A 17072-nucleotide genomic window follows, 5' to 3' on the forward strand; every position below is an offset into this window, starting at 1 on the left:
GTTGGAATCAAAGATCAAGCGGTCAGATGAAGTGCCACGTGTCAGGCAGAACACAAGCCGCCAAGACTAAGGCTCTCCGGAGTCCACGCCGGCGAGAGAAAGCTCATGGCTTTGCCCTCAAATCCTTCTCTTTTTAAGCTCTCTCTCCCTCTCTCTCGCCCCTCCAATGGCGATGTTGGCTGGCTCCCTTTCTTCAATCGCTGTAAGCTTGATCAATTTCCAATCTTTGATCTTTAAATTTTCCTTTTAAGTATTCGCAATTGAAGAAAGATTTCACTTTTTCTTGAAGTTTCCTCTCCTGTTTTGGATTGGCATATGAGTTTAGGTTTCTTTCTTATGAATGATATGGTTAAAAGGTTAGATTTTGATGTTGGCGTGGAGGATGCTTGGTTTTCTAGGTCTTAATTTTACAAAAAAAGATGCCTTTTTTCCTTATTATTTTATTGGATTATTGAAGATGAGGCTAATGGTTAGTAGCATCATGAATTTCACAAACCCTAACAATTAGTTGGAATATCTTATGCGTAATGAAGATCATTTGGCACTTTCATGGAGTTGAATTGAGTTAAATTTTTGCAATTTGAATCATTTCTCTTGGTTGGTTTGTGATATAAATGTCAAGATTTGAACCATTGACTGTTGTTCTTATGAAAAAAATGCAGCGCTTTGGAAGGGTTAAAGAAGCTATTGAGACAATTACTAAAAGTATATTTTAATTTGTTGCAAGTCACAATGTACATTCAGAAATTCTTTGTTTTGCGCCTTGTTAATAAAGGCTAATTAATTTGCCAGGAAGGCTTTTTCACATGGCAGCATTTCAGTCTATTTACAAACACAGACTTTGTATTAGAAGAAAATATATAGGTTTATCATCTCAATGCGTTGCAATGCAAGCCATGACCATTGCATTGAGCCGTCAAAATAAAGCTTCTGATGACTATTTAAGGAATAAGAGGATAGTTCCTGTTGCAGATCCTCCAAGCAGTAAAGATATGAACCTTTTGTTCCAATTTTTTGATCAGAGGTAATTATCAGATTTTTGCTACTTCTTTTATGAGTTTAGTGTTCAAACAGATGAAAAATATTTTATTAGCACTCTGAGGTATTTACCTCTCATTTATTGTTCGCAGTCACAAGCTCATGGTGCTTACAGGAGCAGGCATAAGCACAGAATCAGGAATTCCTGATTATAGAAGGTGTATGTATGCATATGTTTTTCCTCGATTTTTGTGTCGCCTTCATGAACTTTTATTTTCTGATGCAAACTTTGCTCTTATTTGGCCATTTAGAGAGTGCTAACGGTTATCCTGTCTAATGGCAGCCCAAATGGAGCTTATAGTTCAGGTTTCAAGCCTATTACTCATCAGGTGAACTGAATCATATGCTGGAATCCATTCAACTTTTTCTTTTTCCCCCTTTTTACTTGTTCTAGAATGACATTTGTGGTATGTCTAAACCCTCTGAAGTTGTCTGCACGATCAATGGGCAATTTGGATTAATTTGGCAGTTGATCCTTTGTTTGGCCTTAAATTTGCTGTTGACCACTCACTGAAATTTAGAAGCATTTGAATAACTCTAAGGATGCTTAGGTACATTATATATAATTGCATCATATGTGTTTGATTCGTCTTCTCCAGCCAATCTGATAATGTTGGAATGCCTTCAGTGTTCATATTCTGGATATTCTTGTCAATGATTTGTTGTAATACTGCATTCCAGTAATTGTTTTATCTTAACAGGCCATTGATTAAACAGGTGTTTGTACGTTCTAGTAAGGCACGCAGGCGGTACTGGGCCAGAAGCTATGCTGGGTGGCGAAGATTCTCCGCGGCACAACCAAGTGCCGCTCATTATGCTCTAGCTTCTTTAGAAAAAGTTGGCCAGATTAGTTTCATGGTTACCCAGAATGTGGATCGGTGAGCAATTTTGTCCCTTCAATGCGATGAAAGCCCGCACTTTACTGTCAAATTATTGTTAAAAATTTCAGGTTGCATCATCGTGCTGGTAGTGATCCTCTTGAATTACATGGATCTGTCTATTCTGTGGTTTGTTTGGATTGTGGAGCTTCAATTTGCCGCGACTTATTTCAAGAACAGGTGAAGGCCTTCAATCCGAAGGTAACTTGGACAACTGGTTGTGGGTATTTTCTAAGATTAGTTTAACATTATATGTCAAAAACAAAGTGAATATTATTTGTGCAGTGGGCTGTGGCAATTGAAAATTTGGAGAGTGGAAATCCTGGCTCAGACAAGAGTTTCGGCATGCAGCAACGGCCCGATGGTGACATTGAAATTGATGAAAAGTTTTGGGAGGAAAATTTTATTATTCCTGATTGTGAGCAGTGTGGAGGAACGCTGAAACCTGATGTAAGTATCTCAAAGCTCATGCTATTATGTACTACATAATTGCCCAACTATATCTTGAAGATTTCATTTCAGTTTATAATCCATGAAGGTAGTCTTCTTTGGCGATAATGTTCCTAAAGAGAGAGCTGTTAAGGCAATGGAAGCTGCCAAAAACTGTGATGCATTTCTTGTGCTAGGCTCATCTCTGATGACCATGTCTGCTTTTCGACTTGTCCGGTACGCTATAAATGAAATATGTTTTGTGCTAATGTTTGAAAATCTGCCCTTTGATATTCTTTGATATCTCCAGAGCTGCGTATGAAGCGAATGCTGCGGTTGCAATTGTAAACATCGGTGAAACAAGAGCCGATGATTTTGTATCTCTGAAAATAAATGCTCGATGCGGGGAGGTAAGAAAACTCATGCTAGAGAATAAAATCATCACCGTTAGTGATTTATGTGTTCCTTCTTGTTCTTCTTGTCATCTTTCAGATACTACCAAGATTGCTGGAGATGGGATCCATTGCTGTACCAAATCTCCACTGAACAGACAAGAATAACAAATTACAGATGTTTATCAGAAATTATTTTGTGTTTTTCACAATGTAAAAGATTGTATTTTTTAACAAGTGTTCTCCAACCGTGGTTGGGTTAGTTCAGCACTATATGTAGAACAGGATGACTATTCATATTTTAAGATTAAAATCAACAGATAATTTATATGAACTGCTTTTTTTTGTTTCATGCTTCTGTACATCAACAAAGCTAACTGTCAGAAATCGGTCTTCGCATTAAATCTCTCACTCAGTTGAATTACTAGCTTAAATACCATGCGACGAGGATTGTATGTGAATCGATACACATGATTTTCCATATATCGAAGCAGCTCTCACTGCAGCTTGAAGCCTTGCCTGATGCTGATTTGTAGTTACTCTCTCCATCACACCATTTTCAGATTCATCAGATTCATGCCTCGATGTGGCAGTCTCTGCAGGTCCTGCTTCAATTGAGAAAACATCGAAAACTTATATTTTAGACATTGAAATTTAAAGATAAATTGCATAATATATTGTTAAATTGCAAGACACTGATAGACCCATTGCTTTCTGCAGACAAAGATCAGATATAAATAGAGACAAAACAAGGATGTAATCACACATAACACTGAAGACTTTTACAGATTAAAGGCAACAAAAGAAGATAAAAATTGCTGAGTTTCACATATACATCCAGGCATATACAGTCGAGTATAAAACTAACCAGTTCGGTAGGATTGTGATGGAATTCGACATTGCTGCACAATTATTGAGTTTTTCTCATGACGAACTACTGAACTTCTGCATGTAGGACAACTATCATTTTCTTGCATCCATGAAAGCAGACATTCCACATGAAAAATATGCCCACAAGGCAATTTTTTAGCTCTGAACATCTCATCTCGACAGATAACGCATGTTGTGTCATTCCTATAAAATATTGCGAATGAGATCATGGAAGGAAACAATAAAAATCAGAAACACAATATAAATTCAGGCAAAGTAAATACTCATAAAAGTCCTGAGGTGTGGCTTCTTTTAGATATCTGTTCATATTGGTTGTGATTTTCCAATACCGAATGCAAGCAGTAACACGATTCAAAACTTTGATGTATGAAATTCTGAGCTGATAAAGCGCAGAAAGACTCATGCGATGAGTCCTGCAAGTGAATTCTAGTTAATTATAACCATCAAACAACAATATTAGACAAAAAAATATAAAATTAGTTTCTGAGGAGGGAAAACAGAATATATATATATATAAACAGAAATAAACATGATAAGGAAAAGTTACTTACACAAATGCAGTATACAGAAAGGTGGCATTCATATAAAAGTGAATCAGATCACGAGCAATGTCCAAGATGAATGCATAAATGGACTTTCCCTTGGACTGTGTAATGATTGCAAATGAACTAGCCTCTTTAGTCCCACATCGGCTATGAGATGGACTCCTTGTGTGCATATAAGTGGTGGGCATCCTTCACCACTAGGCCGGTTTTTTGGTGACACGCTCTCCTCACCACTTGTGTGCATAACATTGGTGCTTTCATTGAGAGTCGATGTGGGGCACGACTCGTCAGGTTTGGTCGGGTGCGCTGGCCACAGAGGGTTCTGACCAGGAAGGGTTCTGACCAGGCTGGCTGGCTGCGCGCTGGGGTCTGAGTGAAGTGCCCTGAGTGAAGTACTGTTGGTCAGGCGCCCAGATTAACCGGACTGACGAGGGCGTCAGTGTCTTGATCGGTGGGGTAATGTAATGATTGCAAATGAACTAACCCCTTTAGTCCCACATCGGCTATGAGATGGACTCCTTGTGTGGTGGGCATCCTTCACTTGTGTGCATAACAGACTGTCCTCCAAAAAACATGTTGATGGCATAGGATGCATATGTAGCATATGCAGACACCACTGATATTGCCAAAAACAGGTACCTGCAATGCATGTTCATGAAACTTAATTTAGATATCAAACCAATTAAATTAAAGGAATCAAGCAAAAGCTGAAATTTACATTATGGATAAAAGAAATGAACTTAAAGTTTTAGCTAGCCTAATGCAATACATGTCTAACAAAGATCCTTTTGCATATGAAGAATCAAATTAAAATGTTTCATGTGCCTCCTTTCCAGTAGCAAAATAACATATTAACCTCAAGATATACATACATGCAAATAGAAATCGAAGAAATTTGGTGTGATAACAGAGTACGGTTGGCTTACTGAAATAGAAAAATGAGTGGAGCAGGCTCTGGCCATGTCTGTGCCACCGAAATGATAAAGCTATATATAAACATGAAATCTAAGATAACTAGTAAGCTTGTAAGTGAAACAATGCGGACATGAGAAGACATCGGCACTGATGAGATTGTTCCTGTGTGATTAACTCTCTCTTTAACCAACAAATGCAGTGTTTTGATAAACAGAAAAGTAGTTAGCATCCAAAAACCACTCTCCAAAATTTCCGCATAAAAAATAAGCACTATATAAAGGACTTCCATGAACTCTGTCTGTACTTGCTCTTTCACAGCTTCGATTTCGGAATCTCTGAGAGAACCAAAAAAGAGATGCTTGACTAGTTGCCATATTACACAAAAAAATTGTCCACAAGCTTTGTTTGAAGATTGACCGTATGTTATTATCCTGGTTTTCTACAGCTCCTGAGAGATCGAGAGCCAAGATGGAGGAGCACTCTTCTACTATTAGGTGTAGTCTGGAGTTCCTTACATCCATTGGGGAGGAGCATGGTGGGGCGTCTGATCAGGATGCTGGACCTGATACACATACTGGCTAGTTGATTGTTTTTTCAGCTTAGGGGGGTGGGTAGAGGCTGTTGTTCTTGCCTCGTGTTGTATTACTTCTGGTCTCGTGTTGTTTTGTGTGGGGCTACTTTTGTAGGGTTATGTTCCACTGTTCTCGTGTTGTTTTTTCGTTCTTTGCTTTTAATTGAAGTAGTTTATCCACCTTTTTTTCAAAAAGGACGATGATGAAACAGGGTCCAAGAACGAATTCAATTCATTAGAAATTTCTAATAATGATACATTTACATTGGTTATATAAAGAAATAGATGGGTAGGATTAGATCTATAAATGTAAGTGGGGTGGGTAATGAGATTTTATCCCAATCCCCACTTCTTAGGGCATATTTGGTATTTTTACAGGAAACACTTTCCTTGTAAAGTATTTTCTTGTAAAAATTTTCTCTACATTTACTTTCCTTATAAAGTAACAATATAATGTTTTGTATGCATTTTGAATATTGTAATTAAAATACATGGAAAACAAATTCAATATTTGTTTGGTATAAATAAGCTTTTCATGCAAAGTTATGATTATTCTCAATTTTACCTTTTAATAATAATAAAATAAAAGAAAACCATACTTTGTTTAATTTTCACATTAATCAATGGTTTATATATAAATAAATTAAGAAAATTGCTTATATACCAGGCAAAAGTAGGTATTTAACTTATACTTTTCTATTATGATAAATTTGATTACCCGAACTTGATAATTCACGAAATACGCTTCCCAAATGAATTCTTAAAAAAAATATATAAAAAATTATAGGACTTACCGATGGAGATTGCCTTGCCCTAGGGTTTTGAAAAGGAAAAAAACGGTAGAGGAGTTCTTCACTATAGTTAGGGTTTTTAAAAAGAAGACATGATGAAGAGAAGAATTTTTATTTTATAAAGGGGTAACATTGGAATTTTACATGTCTCATATTTTCATGTAATCCGTTTCACACCATTATTCCCTGTGAATCCTTTTCCATGAAGCAATTGCAAATTGACCGTTACTTTACATAGTTTATTTTTCAACCAAACACATGAAAACGTTTCATAACTTTAACTTTTCAGGGAAAGTTGTTACTTTCCTTCATACCAAACGACCTCTTACAGAGTGGGAATTCCTCACCTGGAAATCCCAAGCTTGGAGAAGAAATAGAAAAGGGTGATCAATGGTATGCTCACTCGCGGGTTAAGAGAGTTAACGTGGACCAGTGGCCAAAACACCTCAGCGGATCAACATAATTAAAGGCCTAGTGATTTTAGGGGATAGAATTAAGATGTACTGTATATACAACATATTATAATAATACTATTAAAATAAGGAAAAAGATCATCTAGGTAAGTCCCTAGATTTGAATTCTAGGGACGTTTTAAATCTTAACCATTGGATCATCATCCAATGGCTGATTGTCTATATAGACATTGTACACTTTTTTTACTGTTTATGATCATTGTACAACACTGTAGAACGCGGTTTTTACTGTTCATAAGGATAAGAGCCGTCAGATTACCATCCGATGGCTAGACATCTCTAGATTTGAAATCTAGGGACGTCCCTAGATGATGGGTCTTCTTAAAATAATGATAATATAATATATTGAATTAAATTTTTTATTTATAACTTTTAAAAATATAGATACAATCTTCTTATTTTAAAAAATATAAAAATAAATTAATTTAATTCATGATAAATTAAGGTCTTTTCTTATTAAATTATGATATTAATATTAAATTCTAAAATTAATAATGATATTATATTTTTTTATATTATATGGATAAGACATTTCTCTCTTAGAAGACACAAACAAAAAATATGATTTTCTTTTAGTAATATTAAAATAAATATTATAAATCATGTTAAAAAATTATGCAATAATAAAACAGAATATTATTTAAATTTCTAAACTGTCCATATAAGGTTCATTTTTATTTCAATATAATAATGAATAAAAAGTAGTTATATTTTTTTGGGATATATATATAGATATAAAAACATTATTAATTTAATGTTCACTAAAACTTTTTAAAGGTATATGCTAAGGTTTTGGTTTAGTCATTTAACAGGTAATAATGTGATTTAATGATCTATGTAGGGTAGAAGAGTATCTATATAGTAGAGAATATATGCATGTTAGATCGTGTTACCTAATATAATGAAGATCTTCGCTAATATAAAAATAAATCATCTTCAAGATAATTCAAGAAATAATTATTTACAAATTGCATAAACTAAAAAAATAATAAAAAAAAAGAAACAAAATTTAAATAAATATATGGATCCAATTGATCAAGCTCTGATCTTTGCTTATTTTAAATAACAAGAATTCATAAAAAGAAACTACTTAGCAAAACATCAATTTCTAAAATGCAATAACAAAATTCCATAAATCAAAACACCTAAATAATATAATATATTGCCTCCATCCATATTCTTGATGCAATAACCATCCATCCATGTTATTTTGATCCAACCTGTTCTTGTTGAACATTCGTGTCAAATAAAATTTTTTCAAAATCATCTATCATTTTACCTTGAATATCTTGAGCAAAGCCTTCAAATATCAAATTGCCTTTCAATATCTTTGGCCCGTGTCCAATTGATAAATGTGTCCTTGTTTTCTCTGGATTTTCTTCTAATTTTACACTGCCTATTATTTGTATTTCCCCTCTTCTTACTATTACAGCTGCTGCGCTTTTCTCATATTTCTCACACGCTTTTTTAATGTTAGCTGAGACTGGTTCTTCAAGTTTCGAAATCTTATGGAGGAAACGTAACATGTTGACGAGTTTTGATTCTTGGTAATTATCAACTTTAGATGTGACTGTAGTATTGAGGAGGAATATTGCTATATATATATATATAGAGAGAGAGAGAGGGATATAATTATAGTAATAATAATATTCAAAATATTCATAATCTTATCACTAAATAGTATTTTATGTTATATATAGATAAGTGTAAACATATAGATATATGTATATTTATAGATACCTATCTATCTATCCATATATATATATATATATATAGATATCTGTATGTCTATATATAGATAGATAGAAATCTATGTATAGCAATGATAATATTCATAATCTTATCACTAAATAGTATTTTCTAAATTTATAGAATTTTGAATAATAGACGACAAGCGCCTTTTTATATGAATACAAACAGTACCAAACAGTACTGGAACCCGGGTGTACAGTATGTGTACAGTATGAGAATAGTATAAGAATCTCGGGTGAACAGTATATAAACAATACGATGAACAGTACTGTCGGGGGAAGGATTTGAACCCATGACCTCCCCCTTATATTTTTGGTGTCATACCATTGGGCTATCCAATAGTCCCCTTATAGAATTATTTTAAGTCTGTGTTTTTTTTTTAATGAAATCGAATTATTTTAAATTTTAAACCTATAAATATTTAACATAATAGGATAAGACTAGTTTAACTATTTTAGCTAGGGTGTACAATAAAATTAACCTCTATAAAATAATACTGTTGGAACAGATAAAAATTATTATTTATAAATGTTATTTATTTATCAATAAATGAATAATTTATTTATATCGATAAATAAATTTTATTAATTTAGATGGAGTTTTTATAATTTATAACTAGTTGTAACACAAGTATATTTGAATATAAATTTTATAAAAAGTCAATAATTTTTAATTTGTAATTTTAAAATATTATAAATTAAAAGGGAATTAACCAAGAATTCTCTAAAATTGTTATAATTTTGATAATAATATTAGAAACAAAACACTTAATCTAAAATTTTAAAAATTATTTATAAATTCTCTCATTATTATGAATAATCCTCTAGCTTCATTTTTAGTCAAATGGAGTTAAAATAATAAAAAAATATTTATCATTTGTAAATTAATAAAAAAATGTTATAATAAAATCATATATAAAGAATGGATTCATGCTAAATATTATTTATAATTTAGTATCTTTAATAAATCATAATTAGTTTAGGACTAAATTACAAATGTTTTCATGGTTTAGCACGGCAGCCACTTTGATAATTTGTAATTAATTTAGAACTAAATTATAAATATTTTCATGTTGTTGTAATACAACCCCTATAATAATTTACAATTAATTAAAATTTATATTTCAATGATATTTTTATATCAAAGTTTTATTAAAATTTGAAATTATCAAAATATACTTTTTAAAATTATAAATATTTTAAAAATTATAATTTGCTTTTAAAGTTTTGGTGGAAAATTAAAAATAATTATAAATATTTTAATATTGTTATAATATTATATGATTTCGTGGAAAATTATTTTAATGAGACCACATAGCATAGCATGAAACTTTCCTAATTTTAATATATATATATATATATATATATATATATATATATATCTGTGTGTGTGTAGAATATAGAATATAGATAATACAGATTTATTAATTTGTGATCAAATTTACCAAATATTATTTTCACAAAATCTCACAATTTAACTTTCAATATTCTCGATATCTTGTTAACGATCATTTAATTAACAAAATCAACTTTTTTCCTTTGTACTTTATTATTTTTTAAATAATAATCTCAAATTTTGAATATATTAAAAAAAAACTTTTATGGATTTAAACCTCTTATATAAATAGCTTACGAACAATAATATATTTTAATATAATATAAGATAAAAGAACTTACCTCATAGCTTGGAAACTTATTTTACTAAATTTGAAATAATAATAATAATAATAATAATAATAATAATAATAATAATAGAGTTAATTATAATATAGTACGAAATAAGATAATATATTTCCCATATTTTAAAAAGTTATTTTTAAAAATTAATTTTAGATTTAATCTAATGATAAATAATTGGTAAAACCTAATTTTAATATACCGTAACTTGTAAATAAATTAACCCATCTCTACGTTTTACAAAATTACTTTAAAAATATATAAATATCCAAAATTGAATTAATAATTGAAATATATGTATAAATTAATTTTAATGAATATCATCAAATAAGTTAATCGATTCGTAGGTTAAAAAAAAATAATCTCATGAATTTAAATTGTGTCAGTATTGAATAAGAGAAGGCAAAATCACCTGGAGTGCGAGCCTTAGTAACCTTAATAGTAATATGAGTTCCCATGAGACATTGTCGTCTTGGAAGTCCCTTAACTATCATAAATGTTATTTAAAACATTAATTTTAAAAATATATCATTTATGAATTAACATAAAATTAGCATAAATAAAAAATCATATATATATATATATATATATATATATATATATATATATATATTATTTTAATATAAAATAAACTTATATTAATAAATTTTATAATATGATTTTCCTAAATATATTAATATTATAAATATTTTAATATTATACTATTATATATATATATATATATATATATATATATATATATATAAATAGATGGAGGCAGACAAGAGCAAATATCATGTTTCGGCTTATGAAGAAGAAGATCCGGGAGTTGTAAAGATACACTGTGGCAGGGTATAACTGTTCTCTGCTGATAAATGCATGAAGTATGGCACCGAAAAAAGCCAAGAAACTGCAGGTGAAGTATCTGCTGAGACTAATCATTTCAACAAAATCTGTTGTCAAACAAAGAGGAAATAATTAATTCATATGAGAACACAATTCCAATCATGAATTGACATTCAAGTTAGAATAAACTAAAGTTTCATTCTAAAGACAACCATTACAAAGGCACAATTCAAGACAATATTAAACCATGAACAAACGACTGAAAAGCAACAACAATGTTGCAGAAATAAATAAGAAAAATCAATGGAAAAATCGCTTCTTTTTCACTAAAAAAGCTCAATTTTAAAAAACATCATTGGAAACTATGGAATTTTATATATATATATATATATATATATATATATATATATATATGTAAGACTTTTAATAGCAAGCATAACACTCAACCGACTTACGATGATTATTTCAACTATTAGAACATGAGCAAACCACCGAATAACAACAATCAAAGAAATAAATACTATATAAAAAATTGCTGCTTTTCAGCTTAAGAAGTAAGAACAATGAAAAATCTCTTTACTCTTTGCCCTAAACATCCAAGAGTGAAAAAAAAAAAAACATCCGAAATAGTCAGATTAAGAGCTATAAACCATTAAATTAAATGAAAACACAAGAAATTTTGGGATCAATGACCTCAAAGATCACAAGAATTATACTTCGGAAGACGCTGCAGAGAATTAGGGTTTCGAAAGCTTCACGTGTGGATTTGGAGTCAATGTGTGAGAAAACCCGCGAGTTTTTAAACCAAAAGATCGAGTTCCTTAACCTCAACCTTACACGTGTCACAATTCCATTGGTTCTTATTAGCTAAAAAAACAAAAACAAAAGAGTTAATAATAATTATCAGAAAACAAAGGGTGTTAATCATAAAAACTCCAGCACAAGTTCAAATCAAATCCAAAATAACCCAAAAGCTTGAAACAATGACCACTCATCTTCTCCTCCGCCGTTGCTGCGCTCCGCCGGCCATCGCCGGCGTTCGCCGTCCCGATCGCCGCCGCAGCTTGAACCCTCCCATCATTCCCAATATCTGGAGAAGAAGAACCCTAATCCTCCTCTCCCTCTCTCCCATCCCAACCTTGATTCCCGTCGCTGCTCAACCCTCGCCTGAAGATCTGAAACCCTACGCCGATCGTGCGGAAGGGTTCGAGCTTCTGGTGCCGGAGGCATGGACGAAGGTGGAGAAGGCCGGGGCGACAGCATTGTTCGAAGAGAAAGGGAAGGGGAGCAATAACATCGGCGTGGTAGTGAACCCAGTGCGGCTCTCTTCTCTGCGAGACTTCGGCTCTCCGGAGTTCGTCGCCGAGAAGCTCATTCAGGCCGAGAGAAAAAAGGTGAAATTTTCAAGTGAATTTGAAGTTTGGAATTCGGAATTATTTCAAAGATTTGAAATTGAAAACAAATTGGTGTTGATTTTGCAGGAAAGCACAAGAGCTGCAGAGATTGTGAAAGTGGGAGAGAGATCAAATGAAGATGGAATACCAGTTTATGAGTTTGAGTATGTATTGGATAGCACAAGGGGAGGAATTAAGAGGATTTTTTCAGCTGCATTTGTGGCTTCTAAGAAGCTTTATCTTCTCAACATTTCCCATTCTGATCCTCCGGAGTCTCCTTTGGATGATCATACTCGGTTCTTACTTGAATCAGTTCTTCGTTCTTTTGACACGGCTCACTGAAAACAACGGTATCAGAGTTTGATTCTTTCTCGCTTGTTTGCAGAGTGTGACCATAAAAATAGTGTTTTTATGGATACAATCTTCGAAGAATGTGGCTTGCAGAATGTGACCGTAAATATCATATTTTTATGGATACAATGTTTGAAGAACAGAATGGTATCAGAGTTTGATTCTCTCTGTTAGACTGAGACAGTGAATACGAATTGGTGTTCATTATATCTACCTTTCTTGCAACAATGGTATCAAAATTTGATTCTCTGCACATTCATTGTGATGTTTGATGAAGCAGTTTTTTCGGTTTTTGACACAATGATATCAAAAGATTTGGAAGTTTGATGATGCTGTTATATAGAAACAATGAATATGTGTTGTCATATTCATTCTTGGAATGCATTTTATTTACATTCACCCTCTTGTAATAAAAACAACAAGATGAGACTTGTCATCAAAATGGCGCTTCAATAGAAGCAAACACCATCACAAAAGACCACCATGTTCATGAGAAGAAGGCCATGGAGGAGGGCTCTTGCACACCACATCTCATTCCATAACACCTCATAAATAATCCCGAATGATTTCAATCGAAACTTGATGAGCGGCTCCATCTCCCTTGCAAGTAATCTTCTAGTGAAGTATTTCCCGTTATAAAATCAACAGAAGGTTCTGTGCTACTAACTGAATGCGAGTCTTCATCTATATCTTGTAATGCGAGGTTTATATATGATTGAATATCTGGAGTCGGATTTGTTACTTCATCTAAATCATCAGAACATTCGGAGGCACTGACTTGTGATCTCGCCCATTTGAGAACATCATCATCTCCTTGAAGAAGTTTCAAGACCTGTTTTCGCGATACCGTGTCACAATGCACCAGAAATAAGAAACCAATAAATACAGAAAAAGTTTGAATAGGTTCAGGAATTGGAAACTTCGTCATACAATTGATATTCGAGGCCGAGAATGAGGAGCTCGTTGAATGCAAAGGGTGGCAGCCAGAATCATCCTGTCCATTTGATCACTGTCGTAATCATCACCCAAAGATCCATCCACAAGTTGTTTTGCTTTTCCTTCTTGTAGGATTTTCTTGGCCTGAAATCAAGATAACATGAAATTATTTACTGTGAATGTGTTCATTTCATGATCAGAAATTGGCAATCGATAATTGAGAAAGGCGAGAGAACTTACCCACATAACAAGGCTCTCCTGGTCCTTGGAACATCCTGTGTTGATTGGCTTCTTTCCTGAAAGAAGCTCAAGAAGAACAACTCCAAAGGCATAGACATCAATTTTTTCAGTGACTTTCCCATACATGAAGTATTCCGGAGCAAGGTACCTGCCATTCATAATTCTTTTACTTCCTCTTGAAAACAGTCTAAACTTTAAAAACCGGTCTTTGATAGCACAATGAGGATACAAACCCGAATGTTCCGGCAACATCACGACATGCTATGGAAGATGTTGATGCTGTTGCCCACTTTGCAAGACCGAAATCCGACAACTGAAGGATGGAAAGAAGATAATTGTCGGTAAGCATGGCAAATAGATTGTATAGGACATTAGGACTTCATACCTGTGGCTCAAAATCAGAAGTAAGAAGGATGTTTGAGGATTTAACATCCCTATGGATTGCTGGTTGAGCATTACCACTGCCATGTAGATAATCTAGTGCTTCGGCTATCCCAACCGCCACCTTATATCTATCGATCCATTTGAGGCCAATCTTGCTCTCTTGCTCACCTGAAGTTTGCTACATTAAATGATCTACAAGAACGATATACATATATATAGAAAGAAAGAGAAGTAACCAAATAATAAAATGGCTTACCATGAAGGCATTCTTCTAAGCTACCCCTGGACAGGAAATCATAGACCAATACGAGATTGTTGTTCTCGAAGCAAAAACCGAGAAGCGATATGATGTTCTTATGATTCAGTGAGGTGATGATTTCAATCTCCGAAGTGAATTCTTTCAATGCATCTTCAGAAGGCTTCAAGATTTTTACTGCTAATTCTCTGCCATCTGAGAGACAGCCCTTGTAAACCATGCTGCTGCCTCCCTTCCCTACCAAGTTCTCTGCAAATATCTGACTAAAATTAGATTCAAATTCATTTCATGATTCAAAGAACAAGTAGATACAAAGCCGAACCTGTTGAGAAGTTTGATGTTGCGTCCATAAGATCCTGGTAGCTGAACAATCTACAAATGGATGAATACTTCACTTGAAGAGATTGTAATTCCTCGAGAATTTTCACCTCGTCTTCGTCGACATTGTTCTCTTCATTGCAATTCACTGAAGGATCTAACTCTGGATTTGTCGGCTTGCGATCAGGGTGAATTGACGACGAGAATGACCACCGGCTAGGCAACCACATTGCCCACTGAAACACTGATATCTTAGATTTCTCCGTTGAAGTTTTCCGATCATTCATGATGGCTCTTCTCAGCAGAGACCATCCAGGTCTCATCTCCAATGACTTTTTCATCGGAACTAAAGCCAAAGAGCGCTCCTCTTTTCTCTCTGGAGCACTACTGTTTCTCCCAGATTTGTTCTTATTGTCAGCTTTGTTTTTCTCTGGATATATAAACAACAGGGAACTTCAAGATAATGGATTAAAAGGAGATATAGAACAACGACACTGAGAAGATAACAAAAACCTTGGCATTGAGAGGCCGGCAATGCTTCTCTTTGGTAAACAACCTTCCCATTGTTCACTGCAAGCACTGAGCATTCAAGAGGGAGTTTTTTTGCACAATGTTTTGCAATCGAAATCCATGATGATCTGGTTGATTTATTGAACATGATGCCATTAGAACTCAAGATGATTTATCATAAGAGAAGAGGAAAAAGGAACTCAAAGATGAACTACCCAAGGATGCTGGGATTCTTGGCAACTCCAAGAATCAGTTTAGTTGCAGAATAAGCTTTGGCTTCTCGAATCAAAGCTTTTCTGATTGATGATCCCCTACAAATCTTCAGCTTCAAATCAATCTGCAGAAAAATTGGTAAACCATCGGAATTTCTGAAATTCCCCCAAAAAGTTTCAAACTTCATCTGTAAAAATATCAAAAAAATACCTGCTTTAAATTGCAGAAACCTTCATAAACTGCAAGAACAGAATCAAACGATTTCACCAACGAAATCAAAGAAGAACACTTGCCATTTTTTTCTGAAACCTCTGAAATCAAAACAACAAGAAAAAAGATGAGACTTTTTTTATTTTTGAACCAAAAGATGAGATTTTGAAAACAAAATCAGAACCTATAGAGCTTGAAGGAAGAACATGGAGAGCAATCACTCGATCTCCAGGAGCAGCAACCTTGACAAGAGCCCAAGTGAGAAGCTCTCTACTCTGTGAGTCCATCCTAACACCCACCATTACTGTTCTCCCTTCTTCTTCTTTAGCTGCTCTCTTCCCAAACTCTGCTACCATTCCCTGCTTCTCCTCGTCCTCTTTCCCCATCTTCATCCTCCTCCTCCTCCTCCTCCTACTTCTTCTTCTTCTTCTTTGCTTCTCTGTGGCTTTATTGGAACAAAATCACATGGATGGATACCATGCTTCGGAGAAGCAACGAAGCTAAAGGTGGGTGCTTTGTCTCCATGCTTTGCTCTTATGGTTGTTCTTGTGCCTTGTCAATGGCCATGACTGGATTCATGGATTCAATGATTCATTCCTCCCAAATTTATTGGCTTTTGAATTTCATCTCCCCCTCCTCCTCCTCTCTCTCTCTCTCTCTCTCTCTCTCTCTCTCTCTCTCTCTCTTTTTCTCTTTAATTGCCTCCCATTTTTAGTTATTAAATGCTAATTAGTGTGTATTTAATTAGGACAGATTTCTTGCTTTAACAGTGCTTAATTATGTGGGGAATTTTGCATATATAACCCTGTAAAAATGCATATTCTTAGTTTAATAAGATTTTTTTTTCCAAAAATATAGAAAAACCAATTATCGAAGAGTGCATATGTGTTGAATTACTACAACAACACACTTATACCTTTATTTTGAGTGTACTAAAATTCAAATCTGTCTCATGAAAAGATTGTTATTGGTTCAGGAAAATCTTAGTGGTGTTTAATTATGATAGATTTTTTGTTTTAACAATGTAGGCTTTGTTTTACTCTCACAGAAAATATGTACATTTATGCAATAAAATACATATTTA

At 33.6% G+C, this 17072-nt stretch overlaps 4 protein-coding genes across 6 annotated transcripts; 2 read left to right on the forward strand and 2 right to left on the reverse strand.

The window, feature by feature from the left end:
* Nucleotides 1–66: 66 nt before the first annotated feature.
* On the forward strand, nt 67–3068 carry LOC120252938 (NAD-dependent protein deacylase SRT2). 3 transcript variants are annotated; one of them, XM_039261142.1, is made up of 11 exons: nt 72–202; nt 663–705; nt 793–1024; nt 1131–1196; nt 1322–1367; nt 1756–1916; nt 1988–2117; nt 2202–2366; nt 2455–2582; nt 2656–2755; nt 2838–3068. In XM_039261142.1, the coding sequence occupies exons 1-11, from the start codon at nt 167–169 to the stop codon at nt 2889–2891; spliced, it is 1161 nt and encodes a 386-aa protein (XP_039117076.1). In that variant the 5' UTR covers nt 72–166; the 3' UTR covers nt 2892–3068. The 3 variants fall into 3 exon arrangements, with proteins under 3 accessions (XP_039117078.1, XP_039117076.1, XP_039117077.1); XM_039261144.1 differs by lacking the exon at nt 2838–3068 and having other exon boundaries at nt 67–202; nt 2459–2582; XM_039261143.1 differs by lacking the exon at nt 663–705 and having other exon boundaries at nt 77–202.
* Nucleotides 3069–3127: 59 nt separating this feature from the next.
* On the reverse strand, nt 3128–5135 carry LOC120253010 (ERAD-associated E3 ubiquitin-protein ligase HRD1B-like). The gene is made up of 6 exons (XM_039261244.1): nt 5046–5135; nt 4732–4812; nt 4180–4274; nt 3892–4041; nt 3606–3811; nt 3128–3342 (listed from the first exon to the last, which is right to left on the reverse strand). Exons 1-6 carry the CDS (start codon nt 5133–5135, stop codon nt 3167–3169), a joined length of 798 nt encoding a protein of 265 aa, XP_039117178.1. The 3' UTR covers nt 3128–3166.
* Nucleotides 5136–12124: 6989 nt separating this feature from the next.
* Nucleotides 12125–13174, forward strand: LOC120252964 (psbP domain-containing protein 2, chloroplastic). The gene is made up of 2 exons (XM_039261182.1): nt 12125–12570; nt 12658–13174. The coding sequence occupies exons 1-2, from the start codon at nt 12160–12162 to the stop codon at nt 12910–12912; spliced, it is 666 nt and encodes a 221-aa protein (XP_039117116.1). The 5' UTR covers nt 12125–12159; the 3' UTR covers nt 12913–13174.
* Nucleotides 13175–13261: 87 nt separating this feature from the next.
* Nucleotides 13262–16638, reverse strand: LOC120252962 (probable receptor-like serine/threonine-protein kinase At5g57670). The gene is made up of 11 exons (XM_039261181.1): nt 16173–16638; nt 15989–16089; nt 15781–15902; nt 15569–15693; nt 15060–15485; nt 14738–14986; nt 14483–14649; nt 14331–14410; nt 14098–14245; nt 13852–14001; nt 13262–13753 (listed from the first exon to the last, which is right to left on the reverse strand). The coding sequence occupies exons 1-11, from the start codon at nt 16378–16380 to the stop codon at nt 13490–13492; spliced, it is 2040 nt and encodes a 679-aa protein (XP_039117115.1). The 5' UTR covers nt 16381–16638; the 3' UTR covers nt 13262–13489.
* Nucleotides 16639–17072: the final 434 nt, after the last annotated feature.

The sequence above is a fragment of the Dioscorea cayenensis genome, chromosome 25, assembly GCF_009730915.1.
Source record: "Dioscorea cayenensis subsp. rotundata cultivar TDr96_F1 chromosome 25, TDr96_F1_v2_PseudoChromosome.rev07_lg8_w22 25.fasta, whole genome shotgun sequence".
In the NCBI taxonomy this organism is placed as follows: Eukaryota; Viridiplantae; Streptophyta; class Magnoliopsida; order Dioscoreales; family Dioscoreaceae; genus Dioscorea; species Dioscorea cayenensis.